The following is an 18,727-nucleotide window of genomic DNA, read 5'->3' as shown; positions in this document are numbered from 1 at the left end:
GACTATGAGACCTTGACCTGAGCTGAAGTTGGACGCTTAACTAACTGAGCCAGGCAGGTGCCCCAGTACCCAGTTTTTTTAATACTGCCAATTTCATAAAATAAAGCAAATTTCCAGGTACTTTTTGATAGTTTATAATTATTACTGACCTTAATTATTTAGTGATCAAATTTTCCCATATTTCATGCAAAAACACCTTCAAGCAGGCCCCTGTGACCTTTTTATGTTCATCTGCCATTTTTCTGAGCATCTCTTTACTTAGAGGTGTAATAAAATGTTCCAGGTTCATCTTACACTTTCCCAGTTCCTGCCCTGGAATCAATTTTTTCTCTGAAGAGAAAAATACCATTTAGTGGGGAATGGTATTAGATCCAGGAACTAGAAATTCTTGTCACTACTAGGGTATCTTTGCTTTGAAGTCTCTAGAGGGTTTTTCCTTGACTTTCCTCTGAGTATTTATATCTCCCCTTTTCCACAGAGTACCATGGTTTCCAACTAAAACTTTTATTCTTTTGGTAGATGCTACAATGTATAGCTCATAGTTTTAGAGCTGCTTCCCTCGTTTTTTTGTTTTTGTGTGTGTGTGTTTTTTTTGTTTTGTTTTGTTTTTTGCATTTCTTCTTCCCCCTATCCCAGCTGAGGGTATAAAATTAAATACTGTGTTCAAAAGTTAATGGGATTAGGGGTGCTAGGGTGGCTTAGTCAGTTAAGCACCAGACTCTTGGTTTTGGCTCAGGTCACGATTCCACTGTTTGTAGGATAGAGCCCCGTCTTGGGCTCTGCGCTCATAGTGTGAAGCCTGCTTGGGTTTCTCCCTTTCTCTCTCTCTCTCCCCCTCCCCCATGCTTGCTCTCTCTCTCTCTCTCTCTCTCTCTTAAAAATAAGTAAACATTAAAAAAAGTTAATGGGATCAAAAGAGGGTGGAAGGAAACTTTTGGAGGTGTCCCATATGTTTATGGAATATATTGTGGTGATGGTTTCACTGGTATATACTTATTTCCAAACTTATCAAAGTGTATCCATTATATATGTACAACTCTTTGTATGTCAATTATACAACAATAAAGTAGTTTTAAAAAAGGAAAGATGATGGGTGAATTTCCATGATTTTCAGTATGAACTGTCCACCTCTGGAATTCTTTTATGTGAGAAAGAAAGAAATCTCTTTCCTGTTTATGCAAATTAAAAAAAAAGTTAATTGGATCACCACTTCTTCTTAAGTGATGCCTGTTTAATTCTGTCTTATTTAGATTTCATGTGGATAGTGTAGCAAAGACCATTTCTTTTTCATTAATATGTAACATGCAATAAAAATGTATGGAGTAAATCACAAGTACTGAAATTGTTTTGCCCTGTGTTTCACATCTTTCATTAGAAACTATGGCTGAAGCAATATAAAGTTTAAAGTTTTCTTTCCCTTTCTTTTTTTTACTTTTTTTACTTACTTTCTTTTTTACTTTCTCTACCTTTTTGAATTTTACTCAGAATAGCATAGGCATTTTTCTTTATTAATGCCATGTTTGCATTCCTGAAAAATCTTTAATTCTGCAAAGTCGTGTGCTAGGAGTGATAGGGCTTACAGGGGAAAGAGATTTAGGACCAGACGAGAACAGATGATTTGAGACGGGTGGAATGTGGTACACAGAATAACACACAAAGAAACAACAATTGTAATAATAATGGTTAAATCTCAACTGGCATTACACCCAGTGTCGGTTGATCACGGGCAGCCTTAAGCCCTGCTTTTCCTCCGGACAGTTTTAAGTCTTCAGCATCCTTCACTCCTACCAGAGACTAATTTCGTCCGAGTTAAAAACCCAATCCAGGGTGTTGACTTACCAATTTTACTTTATTCTGAACACAGTGGAAAATATTGTGCATTTCTTCATCTGCACCCTCAGCTTCTTCAGGTGGCTTAACATAGACAGAGACAAGTGGAAGTCTCGAAGCCGCTAAATGGAACTTTCCCATTGAGTGTGAGGAAACTTTCTTCTGCTGGAGCCAACACAACTGACCTCATTTTCCTGCATGTGAGCTAATTCACACTAAAGAAATCTCTTGTAGTGGAAAAGACTAGTGTTAATTTGCTTTAGTATGCAAAGATATGATGTACCCACTATTGAAAATTCAAAGAATATGGAGAAGAAAGTAAAGAATATAAAGAAGAAAGTAAAAATCCCTTGACTACCAATAAGCTCTGCGGTCATCATTTTGGTTCATATTCTTCCTCACCTGACCTCTTTCAATAATTATGATGATGATAATGATGTGTGAATAAAATTTCAAATGAGTTCCTATTATACTTAGAGTTTTACAACTCTGTATGTCAAGCAGTATAGGTATTCAATATCCTTTTTATTGATTATAGATGATTCTACTTCGTGCATGTCAGTCTGTTTACGTGTCCATAGACACTTATTTAGATTGTTTTCAGGTTATTAGAGAAAGGATTAGAATATCCTTGATTATATCTTTACACCCTAGAATCGGTATCTCTGCACAGAAGGTGTGTTCATGTAATACGTTGGCACACTTTGCCATGTTGCATTCAAGAAAGGTTTTACCCATTTACACCACCAGGAGAGCATGAGATGTGGCATTTTTCCACCCCAGGTGCTTTTAGTTTTCTAAATCTTTGCCAGTTTGATAGGTTAAAAAGGTGATTTTTATTTGTCTTTGTTAGTAATGTGGTTAAACACCCTTTTATATCTCTATAAACTATCCATATTTTGCTTTCAATGAAATGCCTTTCATGTATTTTGCTCACTTCACTCAGAACATGTCTTTTTCCCTATAATTTATAAGAATTATATAATTTTAGAGATATGAAACTTTGTGGATTAATATATATTGCAGCTTTTTATATCATGCTGCTTGTCTTTTAACCTTATTTGTGGTATGTATTGATTTTTTATGTAGTCAGACCCATCAGCAATTTTCTTTTACATTTTATGGGCTTTATTAAATATTCAGAAATGCCTCTTCCTACCCCTAAAAGACTATTTGCCTTTATTTTCTTTTGTTAGTTTTATGTTATATATATATATATATATATATATATACATATTTTTATATATACATATACATATTTTTAAAAAATTTTTATTTTAGAGACAGAGTGTGTGCAAGCAGGGGAGAGGGGCAGAGAGAGAGAGAGAGAGAGAGAATCCCAACCGGGTTCTTAGTATGGAGCCTGATATGGGGCTCCAGCCATGACCCTGGGATCATGACCTGAATCAGTATCAAGAGTTGGACAGTCAACCAAATGAGACACCTAAGCGCCCCAGTTTTGTGTTTATATTTTTATTTTTTATATTTAATTTTTGAATTATGTGGGATTTATTTTTCTATAATGAGTTAAGTAAATATCCAACATTGATTTTTTTCCCTCCTTCAAACTGTAGTTAGTTATTTCCCTTCCTTTGTTAATTCAAGCCCCTTTCCCTCAATGTTAATATCTTCATCATATAATAAGTTTGTGTCTTTGGATCTATTTCTGGGCCTACTATTTTAGTAGGTATTTCTGCGAAACAAATTACCCCAAAACTTAGAGGCTTAAAACTTGTATTATCTCTTATAGTTTCCATGGGTCTGTAATTTAGGAGCAGCTCACATTTGCAGTTCTGATTCAGGATCTGTATTCTGGTTGAAGTTAAGATTTCAACCCAAGCCACAGTCATCTGAAGCCACAACTGACCCAGGAGAATCAGCCTTGCAGTTGGCTCACTCACAGGGCTGGCCACGGTAGTGCTGGCTACTGGGGAGGGAAGCCTCCATTCCTTTCCAAGTGCACCTCTACGGTGGCTGCCTGTTCTCATGACATGGCGTTGGCTTGTCTAGAAGTAGTGATTAGGAGAGAGAGCTACGAGGTAGTTATCCTTTTCATGACTCACATATCACATAGCATTATTTAAACCACCTTCTCTTTGCTAGAAGCTGGTCACTAAATCCTGCCCACCCTTACAAAGATGGGAAGTAGACTCATCATTCTAAAAGGACTGTCAAGGATTTGCAGAAGTATTTTTAAACCACCATGGCTCCTTTTTGTTCCATTTATATATTTAACTATTTCTGTACTAATATCATACCATTTTAAGAGTCTTATATGAAACTGATGGAATGTCACATAATGCTATGCTTATGCTATTTGACAGACCATTGACTCTTACTGGTCAAGTATCTAAAAATAGATATATAAAATAATACTTATAATAATCTGGTGACATTTTAAGTTGCCTTATCTTTCCAATTTCTCATGCTTTTTTAGAATTATGTAGTTGGGATCATCATATATTACCGAAGGTATCTACTTACAGCATTTTTTAAAAAAATTTTTTAAATGTTTTATTTATTTCTAAGAGAGAGACAGCGTGAGCAGGTGGGGTCAGAGAGAGAGGGAGTGACAGACTCTGAAACAGGCTTCAGGCTCTGAGCTGGCTGTCAGCACAGAGACCGACGCGGGGCTCGAACCCACGAACCGCAAGATCGTGACCTAAGCGAAAGTCAGACACTTAACCGACTAAGCCACTCAGGCGCCCCTACTTACAGCATTTTTGAAAAATTGTTTTACATTATTTCATACTGCTGTGAGTAATTTTAATGCTTTGATTGGCAGATATGTCATAGCTTCAGGGCATTGCGTGTTGATGCAGTTCCACAGGTATTTTAAACACAATCTTCTAATATACTGGCAAGTAGATAAACTCAAAATAAGGCATTTATGTGTGGGGAGCAATCTAAGTAACATCCCAGTTCCATATGTTGTATACTCACCAGGGACTCATTATGATCCCTGGACTTTCTGTGCAGTAGACACTTGAGTCCAGAAAGTGCTGTGCTCCATCTGCCTTCATCTCTGGGCTGCACAGGATGAGCCTCTTTGTACTCTGACCTATGGACTGCTTTTTTTTTTTTTTTTTTTAACTTACCTTGCCAGCTGGACTGTCATTGCCATTTCAACAAGTGTGCACCCTGCCCCCACCCCCTATACTTGCACTCGTAAATTTAAAGGACCATAGCTACTTATTCCAAAGGCATCAGTTATTGTTGCTTTCACCTTAAATTGTGTAAATCTTCTCATCTGGCTTGCATCTTTATCCCGCCCTGAGCCCACACCGCTCTTGTCAGAGCTCCCTGTGGACATGCAGCTGCCGTAGATGGGCTGTGGGCAGCCTTCCAAAGCTTCCAACCATCCTTTGGACAGGTTTTATTTTTGACAGACTAATCAGAGCTTTAATGTGCTTCCCTGCTGGGGGAGCCTGTGTTTCTAATTTTTATCTTTATCATTCTGTAAAGAGTAATAACAGCCCAGTCCCTGGGCTGGCCATAAGTTTGCTGGTTACACTGTACTTTCCTGTCCCACTTTTTTTGTGACCTTGCTTTCCTACCTTTGGGAAAAAAACCCTTTAGAGTCTGTTGGCTTTGGTTATTTTGAGAAACCTTTTTATTTCCTATTCCCAGCCCTGATCAAAGGAAAAGCCATGTTTTTTTTCTCCTTATCTCTTAATGTGAATTTGAGGTGATATTTTATATTCACTTACAGGCATTTGTAGTCTGGTAAAGAAAGCAGTGTATTTGAGGCATGAAGGTTAGGGATCAGGATAGGATTTTCAGGAACCCCTGAAATCATGCTCTATTAAAAAGCTGCTTATTCTGGGGTGCCTCGGTGGCTCAGTTTGTTGACTTTGGCTCAGGTCATGATCTCACAGTTGTATCTCACAGTTCATGAGTTCGAGCTCCATGTTGGGCCCTGCACTGACAGCACAGAGCCTTCTTGGGATTCTCTCTCTTCCTCTCTCTCTGTCCCTTCCCCCACTCACACATGCCTTCTGTCTCAAAATAAGTAAACAAACATTCAAAAAATGTTGCTTATTCCATGTACTGTTGAGTCCATTAGAGACCCTGTCCCACGTAAAAATAGAGCAGAAATAGGTTAGTGTCTATACTAACAAAGAGAAATGAATATGAAGTTTTAGAGAGTGGGACAGAATCTGAGATAGCAAGGTAGGTAAGGAGCAGCAAAGCTGATACCTCAGAGGAATTGTGTGTCACATGATGTTTGCAGGACATTTTTACTTTCTGATATTCTTATTTATTTTGTGCCCTTCTTTTTTTAGGTTCTCAATGTTATATTCTCCTCTTTATGTCCCGTGTCACTCTTATTTTTTAATTTTGATTTTTGAAGGGGTTTGAGATTTTTTTTTTTGAGAAGGATGATTTTCCTTTTATAGGCTGTCTTAATTTTGTAAAAGCTAATTTTGCACACTGTAGAATGCTAAGAAATGTGGTATTTTTAAAAAGCTATTCCATAAGTATTCTGATACTGGAAATGTGTTCTTTGGCCAATTCAAAATGTTATTGTTTTAAGAATAAATAGACTTATGGTGAATAGTCCAGTATTCTTTAATTACTTTGGGTTGCAGATGAGTACCTGGTCTTTTTCATTTACACATATATTTAAGTGGCCACATTGTTAGCTTAAAGTCCACATTGCCTTTAGCCTCTACTTAAAGACAACAGTTATGCTTTTCTATTAAACTACAAAAAGAAAAAGTATGGGCACCGGGGTGGCTTAGTTGGTTGAATGTTGGACTTTGTTTCCAATTGTGATCTTGTGGTTAGTGGGTTTGAGCCTCGCTTTGGGCTCTCTACTGTCAGGGTGGAGCCTGCTTCAGATCTGCTGTCCGTCTTTCTCTCTGCACGTCTCCCACTCACACAAACTCTCTCAAAAATAAATAAACATAAAAAAATAAGTAGAATTCTGGGTATCTGGGTGGTTCAGTTGGTTAAGTGTCCAACTTCAGCTCGGTCACGATCTCACGGGTTGTGAGTTTGAGCTCTACATCAGGCTGTCAGCACAGAGCCTACTTTGGATCTTCTTTCTCCCTGTCACTCTGTCTCTACTCCATTCACACATTCTCTCTCTTTCTGTCTCAAAAAATAAATAAACATTAAAAAATAAGAAAAAGTGCCATGTTGACATCCAAATTTTGTGAATATTAGAGTTAAAGCTTATAACGCTTCTCCTTGCTAATGGTTATCACTTAGTAGAATTTTTCTCACTCTGTGGAAAGCTATTCACTTGCCTGTTAATTTTTATTATAAACTATTTTTTTGCAGAATTTATGCCATTTTAATAACCAAAATTTGAGTTGAGCCTTAGTTGTAAATGTGGTCAAATGGTATCTATATGGAGTAAAAGGATAAGGACAATTTATAGGATTACGGTGGACTGAGCCAGCTCTTAGAGAGGTCTAGTGTGGTATTACAGATTTCCTTTTATATGATTTTCAAAAATATTGGAGTCATGAAGATATCCAGATTGCTAAAGGACAAAACAGAGCAAAATAAAAAAATAAGTATTAATTCCAGTCTTATTCCTCACTTCTCTTAACATATATCCTGTTTCGTGTTCTGGCCAGCATTCTTACTATCTCAGGCCCTACGTACCTTTACTCTCAGAATTATATTTTCCTATTGTCTGAGACAGTTACCAAATATAATTTATTCTTTTATTTCTAACATTTAATAACAATTTTTAAACATATAGGAAAGTTATAAGAATTTTTTAGTGAACATTCTTAAACCCACCTTCTACATTTAAATTCAGTTTTTTCTTCCCTTTCTTCTCATGAACTTGTTTCTTGCAATTTCAGCTCTTCTTTTTTTTTTTCAGTGACTTATATAACTTACTCCTGTGGTCCAGTTGTGGCATTAAGGTATATTTTTCCTTTATTCTGCTTTTAAAAAAAGCTTAAATCACCTAAGATAGTGCTTCAGTGTTGGCACTCCCTAATTCTTATTAATTAGCTAATATCAGTAAATATGATAGTCCCTAACCAGTGAAATTCTAGAACAAGATTAAGTTCAAAGCAGAAGAAAAGTATCACTGTTTAATAGGTATCCCATGACCTAGAAGATAGGTTTTCCTGGTTTTATTGCATGCAGTGGGCATCCTTAGTTTATTGTCCTGTTTTGATTTGTTATTGCTAGTCCCTTTCTTTAGACTTAGCTAATGCTTTTACCTGAAGAAATACCTTTGATTTGATCATCAGCCATTGTTCTTTAATATACATATAATGTATTCAGGTACTAGGTTTATGGGGCTTTATTCTTTTTTTTTTTCATACAAATGCTAACTTCCATAGAACAACATGTGCGAACATTCTGCACCTCAAAAACACCCTGCAAGTGTTCTCAGGTGAAAAAATTGTGGCTCAGCACAGATGAAGTAATCTGTCCAAAGTCAGCTGATCGAATCATGATTTGAACTGAGGTCAGTTAGATTCAGATGCCAGCAAGTTTATACTGCCTGTCCTCTTTGCCCCTGCTGCCTCTGCAAAGCACTGCTGGCCAGAGGAAGGGCTTCTCTTCTGTGGCAGAGGGAAAGGTGAACTTAAATGCAGGACATTTGTAAATTGGAGTCCTTACCAAAAACCCATAAGTTGCACCTCATCTTTGTTTTCTGGTGGTATTTTGTCTCTACATCAGTTGTGGTAGAATATACCAATGGCATTCATTTGTGTTTAAACATTCCTGACTTAGCATTAAGAATGTCAGTTTTAATCTTTCTTCTCTTAGTATCCAGATGCTCATCAGTTTACCAGTAGTGACTTACAATGATCTCCATGAAGAAGCAGTTTTAGGTCAAGACAGAGGACCATTATTATCTTCATTAGGCTACTAGTGTTGATTTTTTTGGGGAGTATCTTTGCCAGACATGGTTCACTTTATGTCTAATTCCATTACACTTATTCCCTTTATTATTTTTGGTTAGTTTTTCTTTTTTCTTTATTTTTTTCTTGCCATTTTGTCCTTTCTGAGAATTTTTGAGTGAGAACTTCTAAGTCACACAAATGAAAAGGTAAGGGAATTGATGCTGGAGTTCACATTCTAAAGATTGCCAATTGTCTATTTTATAATGTATTTTTTATTGTAAAGTAAAAGGAGCAAATTGGCCCTGAATTTTTTTAAATTGGTTTCCATAGATTACTTTCCCAAATCTTCTTTCAATTCATTCAAAATTGTTCTAATTCATCAGTTGTTATTTTTCTCTTTCATTAGTTAGTCCAGGTGTGTCTGAATTCCTCCAGGTTTTGCACATGCTTAGGCTGTTTGCAGGGTGAGGTTACTGGGAACAGGAGCTCCTGGAGAGATCCATGGAGAAGGGCAGCCTGATCATGGACGGTCATCTGCTCATTTCTTGTGATCTTGTAACTCGTCCCCCTGAGAAGGAACTGAAAGTTCTGTCCTTTTACCTCTGGTGTCTTAGCATAGTGTCTAGCAAAGTAGACACTTCCTGTAGCAAGAATGAAAATGTAGGCTCCATGTGGCCAGGGACCACACCTACCTTGTTCTGCATTGTGTACTCTTCCCTATTTCAGTTCCAGATATGGAGTAGGTGAGCAAATAATATATATTGAGTGAGTCAAGAATTGGGTGTCAGATTTGCTTGGATCCCTGCTGTTACATTCTTTGATGGCTCATAGTTTTGTATATAGTTTGAGCGTATACATGAAATCTTGATTTGTCTGTCCAAATGTGCAGGCTTATTGCTATGACTGAAAGATATTGTTTTACATAAGACACTGCTTTGTAATTTATTATTTTCCTCTTACTTTCAGACCTCCCACACAATTTTTAAATAGTTTTTGTAATTAGGATGACTTGAGGTGTATTTATCCACCTGGTTGCTATGGATGAGTGACTGGTGACTTTGTAGAGGCTAAAATATAAGCAAGTTTAAGAATCATTTTAGATGCGTTCATGCATGATCAAGCCATTATAAGTCAGGAGAGGAAAGAGAGGCATTTATGCCGTAGGTCATTATATGGTGGAGGTTAGCATCACTAAGAAACTTTCCCTTGTAGGTGCTATATGGCAGGTGGCAAATTTGATTTCAACTGAATCTGAAAGCTTATTTTAAAATAGTCTCAGTTCAGCAATGAACCAGGTGTGCCTACTACTTAAGCATCAGTTTTCTCAGGAGCAATGTTTTGAACCTAAATGACTTGCGTGGTTCCTAGAAGAATGAGGTTACTGATAAAAATTATTCCCTTTTTGCTGGGGATGATTTTAGTAGCATATTGTCATTGCTTAAAAGAAATTTTCTCAAAGGAAGCAGATGCTGGGCGCTTATTAGTATAGAGGTTTTAAGCATTGAAGGCGTGAATAAAAGACCAGGTCACTCCAATGATTCTTTGGCAATTTCTATAGAAAAAGAAGTACATAAACTTTAACAAAAAATGTGAATGCCATAGAAGTTTAAGCTATCTATTTGTACGACTTGCCATAGAAATGTAATGTTTGTGTCATTTATGTATGATTTCTTTAGTATTTTTGTGATAAAAGCCTAAATTTTTTTTTAATGTTCACTCATTTTTGAAAGACACAGAGAGACAGTGTGAGCAGGAAGGGGGAGAAAGGGAGACACAGAATCTGAAGCAGGCTATAGGCTCTGATCTGTCAGCACAGAGCCTGACATGGGGCTTGAACTCACGTACTATGAGATCATGACCAGAGCTTAAGTCTGATGCTTAACTGACTGAGCCACCCGGACACCCCTGTGATAGAAACTTTTTAAAGTGTTTGTTTTCTGTGCAGTATAGATGCCCTTCCAACTGAGGTAGGATAGGACTGTACTGAAGCTTTTCTTTTAAGCCTCTGAAAAGAGTGACAACTTGTTTACAAGGTAGCTTTAGTTATTCCTCAGCTTGGGCAGAATCTGTGCAACTTCAGATTGGCACTCCTTCCCCATGCTCCTTGAGAGTCTCTCGGTAGAAAAATACTGGTCGGGACTTTGCTGTGCAGGAGATGGTCAGTAGTGGAGCTGTGAAGCTGAGAAGTGGAAGAGCAGTGGCTTTGGGTCTTTACCTGTAATTAAATGTTCTTTCACATGATTGGCACTTGTTCCTGCTTCTTTGTTTCCTATTGTAACTAGTTGTTTAATAAAAGCAAAGTCTTTTTTTCTTTTTAACGTTTAGAGTCTCAAACCTAAAAAGCAACTACTTAGTAATAACCTGAATGACTTATTAAAATTTTTATTTTAGTTTCTGCTGAAATCCTGGAGAAACAATGGAACAACTTAAAGAAACAAGAATGTGGGGCATAGATAGGGCCTTAGAAATTGAATGTAGCCTCTCTCTTTTTACAGGAACTGAGGCCTGGAAGTGAGTTGGTGACACATGCAGCTGGTTATAGGTCACCTCAGGGTCCCGGACTCCTTACCATGTTCCTTCCTGGCTGCCACAGTGACCAGATGGAGTAGCAGTTTATGGGAGAGTGGATATTGGAAAAGAAGGGGAGGCTCAAAATTCCGGGGCTCCAATTCTGATGCAACTTATGTTTTTTTCCCCCTTAACTTACATTGTAAGCATGCAGGTTACCCAACACTGGGAGAACACATCATTGTATTTGAAAGCTTTCCCAGTTTCTATTCTGTACATATCCCTGGTCATTTAGTGAAGGTCCATGCACGCAGGACACAAGGAACCACAGAGAGAACACTTATATTTTCATTCTGTCATATGTTTGCTTTTTTAATTCTCAGAGCCGCAGATGTATAGGAGCATGCTTTTCTACTTGCATTTGTCCCATTTTTTTTTTTTTGAGTCTAAATCCTCACGCCTATTTAACCTGATTGTTAAAGTATATTTGTGCTTAATAGTTCTGCAAGCATAGGCTTATGTGTTTAAGGCCAGTTTGCTAATTACTTAAAATAGTCAAGTAGTCAAGTTGTTTGTAATATGGATTGTCAGCATTTTTTTTTTTTTCCTGTTTGAACCTATTGCTTACTCTGGAAGGTAAGACTGTCTAAGGCTTTTCAAACTCTCAGGAAGTTTTCCCAAGTGTGCATTATAGCCTGTTTTGGCTACATGAAAGAACTGCAGTCAGTTAAGTGTGTTTTATAAATAGGAAGAATCTTATTTGGTGTTTTTCATTCTCCTTAGAGAAGCATAGAGGTTGGACTGAGAAAGGGTGGTTTATTTATCAGATGGAAAATAGATCAGGACTGGCATCATCCCACACTATCCATGTACTAAAGTGACTTCATAGCACCATATTTATGTCTTAAATGTTAGAAACCGGTGAAAGTTCAAAGAAGAAAATAGTCATCATCTACATTTCCAGCATCTAGAATGAACTGCTCAGCATTTTGATAAGCCTCCTTTTTCCATCTCTCTCTATACTTTACTAATTATATACGTGACATATGGGTGGTTATTAAATAATGAACACAATAATGCAAATAATATTCTAGTTTAAATACTTTTATATGCAGATACAAATTTACATAGAACGTATAAAGTATTGTTTGTGAGAGTTTTTAAATGATATTATATTGCATGCCCAGCCATCTTTATATTCTCTGCACTTAGCATTGGTGTTTAGCAGACAATAACTAAATGTTTACTAAAGTAAAAATTAAAAATTAGGAAATAAATTGTGCATGAATTTTATCCAAAAGGAACTTCATTTAGTTTCTTAAACAGCTACATTTTACTTTGCTCCTAGACCTTCACACATGCTACTCCATGTGCCTGAAATGCCCAGGTCTCAGCTCAAATGCTATTACCTTTGCAGGTCATTTGCTGATGGAGGGACATCCTTGCTCCATGTTCCCATGCACCAGGACATGACCTTTTTCAGTGCTCATTTCCATTTAAAATATTTGTTTAGGGGCATCATCCCTGGTACATTGTAACTCCTTGAGAGCAAGAATCATATCTGCTCTTCCACTCCTATATCCCTAGCACCTAACTTATGGCTTTGTGCTTAGTAGAACCGAATAAACATTTGAGAAACTGAATTATGAGCATGTTTCTACTACTTTGGAATGCAATTCACGGGGATGACAAAATAACTGCTTTCCTAGGTCACTACTGCATCTTGACACTTCGTTCTCTTATTTCCTTTCCCCTCCCCTCTCATTGCCCTTCCATTTCCAATCCTGTCATTTTAACCTCCAAAATCTGTATCTTAAGTTTGTCCTCCCCCCATCCCCTTTTTTTAAAGTAAGTACTATGCCCAGTGTGAGGCTGGAACTCATGATCCCGAGATCAAGAGTCACGTGCTCCACTGACTGAGCCAGCCGGGTGCCTCAAGGCTGCTCATTTAATTCCACCTCTGCTGTGACCACTGTGGCCCAACCATATCATCTCTTGCCCAGGACCACTAGAATAATTTGGTCTCCCTTCCTCTTTCTTGTTCCATTCAATGAAATGGACTAAAATGATAGCCTACTATGTAATAAGAATAAATATTGCTTTGTGAAACTTTACAGTTCTTATTTACTGCATTTTGAGGATATATGTGTAAGTGTGTGTGTGTATGTGTGTGTGTGTGTATGAGTGTATATGTGTATGAGTGAGTGAGTACTCAGGTACTTAGTTGCTGTATAGAATGTATATTCTTTCACAACAGTTTGAAAGCCATTTACCTATACCAATAACTCTGGAGAATTCTTTTGCTCTGTCCTGATCAGAAGACTATGTATTCCTCATTACCATGTGACCCTCTTTTGTGTCTTCAAAGGAAAAATTCCTTTAAAATAAAGTTAGAGGTGAAGTCTTTTGGATGAAGCTATTTGGGAGCGATCCCATAACTACAACAATTTGGGTGTCATATAGGTAGTGACACCCTTTCTTCATGTGTTCCTCTTTTCTCTCATTTCAAGTTTCAGTTACATAGGTTGTGGGTAAACTCTTCAGAAATGAGTACCTGGATTGAATTTACTACTGTCCTGGTGTATGCCTTTTTGGTATAGGTTTGGTCTAAGTTGCATTTCTGGACCCTTTTGAACCTGGTCCGAAGGACAGAAATCTTAGGTCATCTTGGAAGCAAACTGACTTGTAGGCTAAACAAAGCCTTGTGATTGTGTTGGGGAACTTTAAAGTTATTCTGATCCAGCTGCACCCTGCAAAGAAGGAGAGGTCATGACACCTCTAAGTCACCACTCCTTTCTCCTCCTCCTTCAATATTGGATAGCCCTTATAGCTTGTCTGAGTAAGAACCATGGGCAAGGTCATCATTAATCTTTCCCAACTATGAAGGCCCTTCATCTGTTGGTCTATGTTTGGCTCCATTTGGTCTGATAGGGTAGCATATCTTGATCTCTCACTATTTTTGTTTTTCATCGCATGAGACAGTTAAGGGATTGCTTATCACTGGAAAATGTGAAAATTAGTCAAATGGTTACAGGATGAGTGTTGGTAATTATCTGTATTGAATTCATATGCAGTGATTTTTTTTTTTCCTCTTGATCTATCATAGACTTCATTGTCATATTAGTTAGGATCAGTTTGGCTGCTATAACACAGACTCATATAGCAGTGGTTTAAACATAATGGAAGGTGATAGATCTCTCATATAATAGTTCCCATGCAAGTAGTGCCACACACTTATGGTGCCTCCATGGTGCTGGGGACCTAGGACCCTCTGTTGTGTTGCTTTGCTCTCTTTAACTTGAGATGGGTAATCTTACTCCTACCTCTGCCTTGTTATCATGGTGTTGTAAAAAAAAGGGAAACCGGAAGGGGAGGGCATATTGCTTTTCAGGGCACAGTGTGACTGTTTCAGTTTTGCTCATATGCCATTCATCAGACCTAGTCACATGGTCGCTCTTAGCTGCAAGGGAGGCTGGATATCCATTTGTCCCATTAAAACTTCTGTGACTGTGGAAGAGAACAGATGTCAGGGGTATAAGGAGCATTACCACCATAATAGTCAACAACCTGAAAGGATTTACTTTTTTAGAATGCTTATTTGTTTTCTAACTTACTGCTTTGTGAAGAGAAAGTTTCACTGACATCAAGTGGCTTTCTGGTACTGAAAAAGAGTTAACCTGAGTTAGTGTATTTGCCTTTGAGATTTAAGTCAAATTTATTCCATTGGTTAGAGGGATGGGTATGAAATATATTAAGAGATGATGTTACTTTTCTTAACTCTTATTTTTCTTGTGCCAGTTTTTTTCTTTCTTTCTTTTTTTTTACCATTTTTGAGGCTAATTCCATGCTTGTTTTCTTTGTGTTTTTAGGTATGGCACAGTCGCAAGGCTGGGTGAGAAGATACTTCAAGGCCTTCTGTAAAGGCTTTTTTGTGGCAGTGCCCGTGGCTGTGACTTTCCTGGATCGGGTGGCCTGTGTGGCCAGAGTGGAGGGAGCATCAATGCAGGTAAAAACGAATGTGGCTTCCTTCTTTACAGCACATGCTTCATGGTTTCTCCTGTACTAGCAGCAGGAATCCTGTATATTATTTCTATGCTGGTACCTAAAAAGTTTAAAAAAGCCTTGACCTGAAATTTAACTTTACTAAGTTTTTATAGAAGGTCTTTTAATGGAGTCATATTATAAACAGGAGAGAGGTGAATAAAAATAACCAACTTGTTTTCTATATCTATAGTTCTTTTTTAGTTTTTATTTTACTTATTTTAAGAATTGTAAGTAGAGATTCTAAAGAAATTTTATCAAATGACACCATTTCCTATGGATATGGCCTGCGATTTTAAGATGTTTTTACTACCCGTATTTGAATACACACTTAAATATCCTTTTAAGACCAAATTATTAATGTAGTTGCAGGATGGGGTTTGAATCAAATTCAGTTACTCGTGTGTGTGTGTGTATGTGTGTGTGTGTGTGTGTAGGGTATATATAGTTACAATATATCTCAACATTAGTGTGCATATTATGTGTATATATGTCTATACACATACCCTAAATATGTATATAAATATATATACACATATACAAGAGTGCATATATAAATAAATATATATGTACATATATCTATGTATGTGTACATGTATGTACATTTGCATGTATATATATGTGTATATATGTATACGTATATATACTTTAGTAGGTAGAAAAGTCTAGAGTACTGGTCCTGGATACTCTTTATGTTCTTTAAGCATGTTGCTGATTGAAAAGATTAAATACAGTTTACATAGGAATAATTTTTCAGTGGAGATTTCTAAAAGTTATATGAAAATAGTCTTTTGGAATAACTTAGAGAAGACTTTGTAGTTCTAAAGTTGATGTATAGAACCTAATTGTGTAAGTTTATATAATTAAGAATTATTTGGATTTTGTAATATGATTTGTTTTCTTCTGTTATGAGCATCTATTAAATTCATGCATTGTGCTAAATAACTGTGTAAAACAAGTAAAATGAATATATTAGCTTCTAAGAGCTTAACATTATACTTATTTTTTTTCTTTCTGTTTTAGTGAGAACTAGTAAAGGGCGTAGGTATCAGTTTTGAGGAGTTAGAGTTTGCTTTTTTGAATGTAATTACTGTATTGAAAACCAGGTCTCATCCTGAGTTTTGGTAGTCAGTGCTGTTTTGCCATACAACCATTACTATCTTGAAATAGATTTTTTGAGAACTCAAAGCCTTCTTGCCTTGGATCTAATTATATTCCAGAGGATCATATGGCAACCATAGTATCTTAATCTTCATGTTTTAGCCCAGAACATATTTATGCATATATCTATGCACATCTATGCTCCTGGCTTGTGCTGAGGAAATTCACTAAAAAATACAAGAAATTGGCTGTATTATGAAAAGGCAAGGTTTACCACTCAGTTATGAGGGCGGTGAAGAAAATGTTAAATAGTGTCATTCTAAATGCCAGCCTATTGACTAGTACTAAGTTTGCTGCAGATACATTTCTGATAGTTTTCCTTCCCCTATTCCCAAGAAGTCAAATTTGTTACCTTGTAGTTTGTTTGGTATGTTATATAGAATTTCCTTGGCTACTGATTACAAGAAAACAGCTTGAATTGAGTTGACTATCCAGGAGAATTTATTGGAAGGCTTATTATGTACCCAGGAGGAAGGCAGAAGTGTGGCAATCGTCAGGGACAACTGGAACCAGGGATCGGAATGCGGCAGGGTGCTTGGTCTTCTCTGTTTCTTCCGTCTGCTTCTGTCTGAATCTTGGCTTTGTCCTCTCAGACCAGCTTTCTTCACAATGCACGCACATGGCTGCTGGCAGCTCTCATGCCTTAAGATGCCCAGTTTCATCACCACCTGAGAGTGATTTCCCCTCTTGCCTTAATGTCACTTTGAAAAATCTGGGGAAAGGGCTATAATTTATTCAGTTTTGGTCACATGCCCTTATCTATACAAATATAGATCAACTTTGTCCGGTGGGTTAAGGTGCCATGATTGGCTCCGTTTCAGACAGGTACACCTCCTAACCTGTGGCTGAGCTGAGTAAGAAAATGACAGTATGTATTGGAAGCACATTGTTGTATGGGCTTGCAGCTTTCAGGGTAGGGTAGTGGTGACATTACTCAGAAGAGAGGGTGTGCTATTTTTAGGATAAAAGAGGAAAAGGTAGTTTGGGAAGAGAATAAAGATATATGTTTTTACAGTTGGGTTTGTATTTTAGGAATTTTAGACCACTTCTAAATATAATAGATAATTTATTTATCATTTTATTAGATAGTACTAAATCATACTTAAAATTATTTAGGAGCATAAATTTCAATAATGGGATATAGTGATTAATTAATTAAGCATTTTTGAAGACATCTTTGCTACTGTACAGCTTTGATGAACTGAACATGTTTAGACCATGGGGTTCAGCAGAATTTTTGATAAAAAATTTGAAAAAATTCTTGTCTTCAAAATTCTCAAATGACACAAGTACTAAAATAGCTGGCAGGGTCTGTGGACATCTCTGGAAGTCCCTGAGCGTCCCGCATGGAATACACCTGCTTTTATTGACTCTGAGTCCTGAAAATTATATCTGGTGTTTGACAGTTGGCTGACTCGTTGTGAAAGAAGGGAGTTCTCTGGATGTGTGGTGATGTCATCTTGTACCAGGCTTAGAAGTATGAGAGGAAGGTAGAAAAAGCAAGAGGTAAGAAAGAAAAGAGGTGTAGAGAAGAGGAGGAAAGAAAATAACCTAGATCAGTTGGATAATAGGTGACGACAGAGAAAGTGTGACCACTGGCTCAATGAACAGGAGACAATGAACAGAGTGGCATAGATGACCAGTAATAAGGAAACTTAAGACAGAAATCTGCTCCTCTTTGTGAGACCTGCCTTGGAATTGTACCCTTGAATTTTGACTCTGAGTCATCTCTATGGCATGTTTGTGTGTAGCACCATGAGATATGTCATTTAGCCATGCATTTTACATTTCAGTGTTCACTGAAGGTTTTTTTTTTAACCTATGGGTCTATGTAGAATGAGCCTTCTTTGGAATCCAAGACTGACAGAATTGGAATATATTGAAATTTGGGGTCACTGATCAAATGAGTTGACCCATTTTTGATTTCTTTAGGTTAAAAATCACCTGAGACTAGTTGGATCATCTCTTTAGAGTGACTTTTGTTAAAGGTCACTCTGCAACTTGTAGACATGTTATTTAAGAAAATCCAAGGATTGAAAGATCGAATCTCATTAAAGAGATATATAATACTAGTCTTTTAGAGTGTATTGAATAAACACTGTTATACAACATTGGAAATTCACTTTGAGTAACACATTTTGCATAAAAGCTGTTTTTTAATGTGTTTTAAGACTTCTGTTCACTTGGGATTTAATAGGAGAGGCTTGGGATTTAATAGGATTTCCTCTTAAAAGAAATCTTTACTTTTTAAACACTACTGAGTAGGTTAGGTTTGCCAGTATTAATTTACAATTTATTAGGTTTCTGACTAGAAGGATAGAGGTGATCAAATGTGAGGACTCACAGCTAGCTGACGGTAA

General features: G+C 37.0%; 1 protein-coding gene across 1 annotated transcript in view; it reads left to right on the top strand.

The window, feature by feature from the left end:
• IMMP2L (inner mitochondrial membrane peptidase subunit 2) overlaps window positions 1-18,250 on the top strand; it is a 41,613-nt gene extending 23,363 nt beyond the window's left edge. Inside the window, exons 3-4 of the mRNA XM_039256910.1 lie at window positions 15,035-15,171; window positions 18,209-18,250. Of these exons, the coding sequence (XP_039112841.1) occupies window positions 15,037-15,171; window positions 18,209-18,250 (177 nt within the window). The 5' untranslated portion in view covers window positions 15,035-15,036. The remainder of the gene's footprint in view (window positions 1-15,034; window positions 15,172-18,208) is intronic.
• Window positions 18,251-18,727: the final 477 nt, after the last annotated feature.

Source organism: Hyaena hyaena, unplaced genomic scaffold (genome assembly GCF_003009895.1).
Source record: "Hyaena hyaena isolate Hyena2069 unplaced genomic scaffold, ASM300989v1 scaffold_594, whole genome shotgun sequence".
NCBI classification, from domain to species: Eukaryota; Metazoa; Chordata; class Mammalia; order Carnivora; family Hyaenidae; genus Hyaena; species Hyaena hyaena.
The sequence above is the reverse complement of the archived record's forward strand: the minus strand, read 5'-3'. Positions and strand labels throughout refer to the sequence as shown.